This window comes from Apis dorsata, unplaced genomic scaffold (genome assembly GCF_000469605.1).
Source record: "Apis dorsata unplaced genomic scaffold, Apis dorsata 1.3 scaffold_92, whole genome shotgun sequence".
NCBI lineage: Eukaryota > Metazoa > Arthropoda > Insecta > Hymenoptera > Apidae > Apis > Apis dorsata.
In genome coordinates this window covers 942,703-947,241 of record NW_006263390.1, presented here as the reverse complement: position 1 = coordinate 947,241, position 4,539 = coordinate 942,703, and the positions used below count along the sequence as shown (strand labels likewise).

The window sequence follows — 4,539 nt, the reverse complement described above, 5'->3', positions numbered from 1 at the left end:
TTTTTTTTTTTTTTTTTTTTTTTTTTGTTTTTAGCTATTACATTATGTCCAAAGAGACTAAAATATTCGCGCCAAAGTTTTTTACTTTCACGAAATCTGCGATTCCACGATGTTTTCATATGAAACGAACCTGTGTAAATATACGGTGTATAAATATTTCGATCTAGAAGTTACTTTAGGAGTTACGCGAAGGGAAAAGAAGTTAAAACGGAAACGATCGTGTCGAAAAAAAAAAGAATCTGGAAAATTCTCGTGAAAATGTATACATATATATATATATATACACTCCCGCTTAGAGGCTATAAATCAAACGAAAAAATCGTTGCCACGCTCCCAGATTCACGGATACGTGTTTCATAACTATACGCGAGTTTATTTCCATATGTCCTGCCCGTGTATACTAAAGAGACTAAAATATCGACCAGACACTCTGTGTGCCCCAGTTCGCCCAGAATTCTCGTGCAATTTCGTTGATATTTCGAAAAACGGTCGATGTTATGTACTGCGAAATTTCTTCTTTCCACGTGTATTTTATTTTTTTTTTTTTCTATTTTAAAAATTATTTTATTTAAAACCCCTGTTTTTACTTTTCTTATATAGCTTGGATTTATATCAATTTTGCACGTAATGGATTGGATTTCTCTCCATGGATCGATGAAACGGAGCTTGCTTAAATTTCTAATCGAGTGTGCTAAATCGAAAACGAATTCGTCCATGGATTTGGATGTTTCTATTTCAGTGGAGACAGGTGATTTTTAGTGTTCGTTTAAAATTATTAAAACGATTGAGATATATAATTTAAATTTCATTTTTCAAATAGCATTTTCAGCAGTTTACCTTTCCTTAGCGGCAATTTATGAGCGAGTTTTTCTCCAAACTCTCAATAGCAGTTACTCTACAGGCTATATAATAGAGATTACAATAGCGATGGCCACTTGACAAGTAACGCTTGCGCCAACCAAGGTTGCCCATTAACCCTGTTGAAAAAGTAACTGGTTATAAAAATTTTATTCATAGCTATTGTAGTCGATCATCATATAATAACCTTGGAATTACAGTTATCCAAGATTATTCGATATTTTGAATAATAAATTATATTGAAGTAAGTTTTATTCTCAACTATTAAATTTTGCCCATCTATGGCAAGAGTGTCAATTGTCTTGCATTGAACTTCTTGCAATAAAATTGCATCAAGCAATCAATTTTAATTAAAACCAGTAAATATACGTATTTTTATATATAATTGATCAGCCAATAAATTATTGAATTAACTTTACTCTTAATTTCAGTTGTTAAAAATTTCGTCTCGCCATCTCTGAACGACAAAGGACGATTGTCATGGCGATATGATATGAGAGCCCATCTCCATGCAAATCCATCCCTCTTAATTCGGATTTTCGTCCAAGACGATTACTAGAGGGAGAGTTAAGATTCGCTACAATTTTCAAGACAGCCCTCTCCAACGCGGCCATTGCTCTTTTTCATCCCCTCTTAATTCGCATTTTCGTCGAGGATTACCAAGGGGAGAACCAAGGCCCGTGATAATTTTCAAAATCGTCCTCCAACGCTGCCATTGCTCTTTTTCACCCCCCTCTTAATTCGCATTTTTGTGATTATTTGGAAGGAAGCATCAAGTTTTCTAAACTATCCTCCAACATTGCTCTTTTTCCTTGATTACCGGGGAGGGAGAATTAAGAACCTGCCACGATTTTTACAATCAGAGTTTAGATCAGACTTCAGTTGAACGCAAGAGAAGTTCGTTTAGAACTCGTGGAATTCGGATCAATCAGCTGCAAAAACAATTGGATCGAATTGAGGCACTCCTTTTTGCTCGAAATTACGCTTTGTTTGGTTTAAAACAATTTTGATTATTTTTTAAGTTCGATTCTCTATAAGAGAATCTTAATAGATTCTTTTTTTTTTTTTTAGATTTAAAAATGAACGAGCCATCATCAATTGTATATCGTTTCGAGTTGAAACGTTAATGTTTGCGTTTTAAATAGAAGCTTCGTCCGATATTTATTCTCGTCAAAGAGTTCTCGAGGAGAAAAAGATAGACACAAGGAAGACGCGGGCACTACGGAAAATTTATCGCTATCCAGCCAACCACCTCTGTTCCCTCTTTCTCAAAGAGAATTATTCCTGTTGTCATACGTGTGACCGACTTTCCATCTGCTTCGAGGAGAAGAGCGAAGATAGAGAAATCCTGCGAGAGATAAAAAAAAAAAGGGAGAGAGAGAGAGAAAGAGAAAAAAATAAAATAATAATTCGATCGAATCGTTGGAACCGAGTGCTGCTCTTCCATCCGGGCTGTCGCTTCTTATTTGCTCTGGAAGAGTAATATTTCAAAAGAATAACAGTGGACGTTGGCGTCTCTCTCTCTCTCTCTCTGTCTGTCTGTCTGTCTGTCTGTCTCTCTCTCTTTCTCGAATAAAATGTAATCGAAAGATAGGAAATAGATGATACCACTGTATATTATATCGGCGAATAACTGTGCCCCACGATTCACGTTGGAAATTATACCGAGGCAACTTTCTAAATTATTGGCTGGTAAATTTATTACACCGATTTATTCTCCGCCACGGTTTATTTTCCCGCGGATCGATCCGCGATTTCTCGATTAAATTTACTGATAAATCGGTTAATTATTATTCCAGAGGCGATCTGTATGGGGGAAAAGGAAAAAAAAAAAAAGTGAAAAAAATATTGACAAATTAATGTCCACGAATATCTGCGAATTGATATATTTTTCCTTTTACTATTATATTTCGCGTCATCTCTGTAGGAGAGGGTATATAAATATATTGAGATTTTGAGATGCCTAATAAAAATGGAATTTTTTTTTTTTTACAGGCATGCGACTGTTTGGGCATTAGCAAGGAATGCGACTACTTTGGGCTGAAGTATCAGAACGCGAAGGGCGAGGAGCTCTGGTTGAATCTGAGGAATCCTATAGAGAGGCAAACAGGCGGCGGTGTGGCCCCGCTGAGATTCGCATTGAGGGTTAAGTTTTGGGTACCGCCTCACCTGTTGCTGCAAGAAGCTACCAGGTAAAAAAAAAAAAAAAGAAAGAAACGTTTCTTCCTCTCCCATCCCTACAAAAAAAAAAGAAAGAACTATTCTCCGCGAATCGCGCCCCTCTTCGATTGGAATCTCGAAGGAATTCGAAATTCGCGTATATTATAACGAGGGTTATCATAAAGCAAGAAAGAAAAATACCGACCCAGATACCCACGTGACCTAAATCCAGTGAAAATAATTTTTGTGAAAAGAATTTCCCTCCTCGAGTCGCGAGGGAGCAACCGAGATTTTTGACCCCTGGTGCTCGATGGATTGCCACCCGATCGATAAATCGGCGCTCTGTTTTCCGGGGCCGGTCAAGCACGTACGAAATTGCATCACCGAGCCCGAATTGGAAGATACCGATTGCAACGGATAATGCGATGAATATGGTATTCGAGTTATAACCGAAGATTGGGTATTGGCTCGACGAAACGAGGTAAACATCGAAAAGCGCGGATAGATCGAATCCATGTGCTGGTGGTACGTCGATGGTACGACGAAATTTGCGGTCGATTCGTGTCTGTGTGTGTGTACGTATATATATATGTGTGTGAATAGCTTCTGCTATTCAAGGTAAGCTAGGTCGTGATTAAACGTGGCCGAACCGGGTCGCGGGTAATTAATCGGCGGGTGCGAAAACCCGGCTTGTTCTCTCGGTTATGGAAGATTTCGTCGAAATCGTAATTCCAGTTTAATTCGCGGTGTAACTCGAATCCACGAATTTGTAAAGGTAAACGGGGAGTAGTGCGACCGACACGGCGGATTAATTCGAGCGATGGTGTAAGGTTATGATTGACTAAGGATAATCGCGCCACCTGACGGGAAACTATACTTTCCGTTCTCGTCACGTCTCTTTCTTTCTGCGTTCACGGTGGTTGCTCGTGTTAATCGAGTTAAATTTTTGCAAAAGAAAAACTTTGAACTTTGAAGAAAAAGGAATCGGCCGAAATTTCTTTTCTTAAACACGTGTTTCAACTGAGTGAGTGTTCCAGAATTTCATTAAGGCGGGTTTCGATAATAAGGTTTTCGCATTTATCGAAATGGAAACGGAAAGAGATACACGAAGTTTATTAATCCTATTCGTCACGACGAGATATCATTGTCAGACGAATATCCTTGTCAGATTTGTATCGCAGAGACATTGTCTCGTCCAAGTTTGATAATCTTTGATTAGCCTAAATCGATTATAGCGTAGCTAGAAGTGGGTCAATTTTGAAAGTTGAAAAAGACGGACACTTCCACGTTTCCCATTATACTTTCTCGTTATCTCGATAATCCGTGTCGAGGACAATTATAACCAACGAGGATTATATCGTGAAATTTTGTTGATCGGAGAATAACAAAATATTTTTCTCCTCCATTCTCTCTTATTTTTTTTTTACACGCGTGAAGAATTAATCGTCTCGATCCTCGACGATTATATAATAAACGACCCGTCCTCGTACATACAATTGGCGCTCTCGCATAACCGAATCC

General features: G+C 38.2%; 1 protein-coding gene across 2 annotated transcripts in view; it reads left to right on the top strand.

The window, feature by feature from the left end:
* LOC102678239 (E3 ubiquitin-protein ligase MYLIP) overlaps positions 1-4,539 on the top strand; it is a 57,046-nt gene that overhangs the window by 43,066 nt on the left and 9,441 nt on the right. For both annotated transcript variants that reach the window (XM_006611757.2, XM_031508634.1), the window contains exon 2: positions 2,854-3,050. In XM_006611757.2, the coding sequence (XP_006611820.1) occupies positions 2,854-3,050 (197 nt within the window). The remainder of the gene's footprint in view (positions 1-2,853; positions 3,051-4,539) is intronic.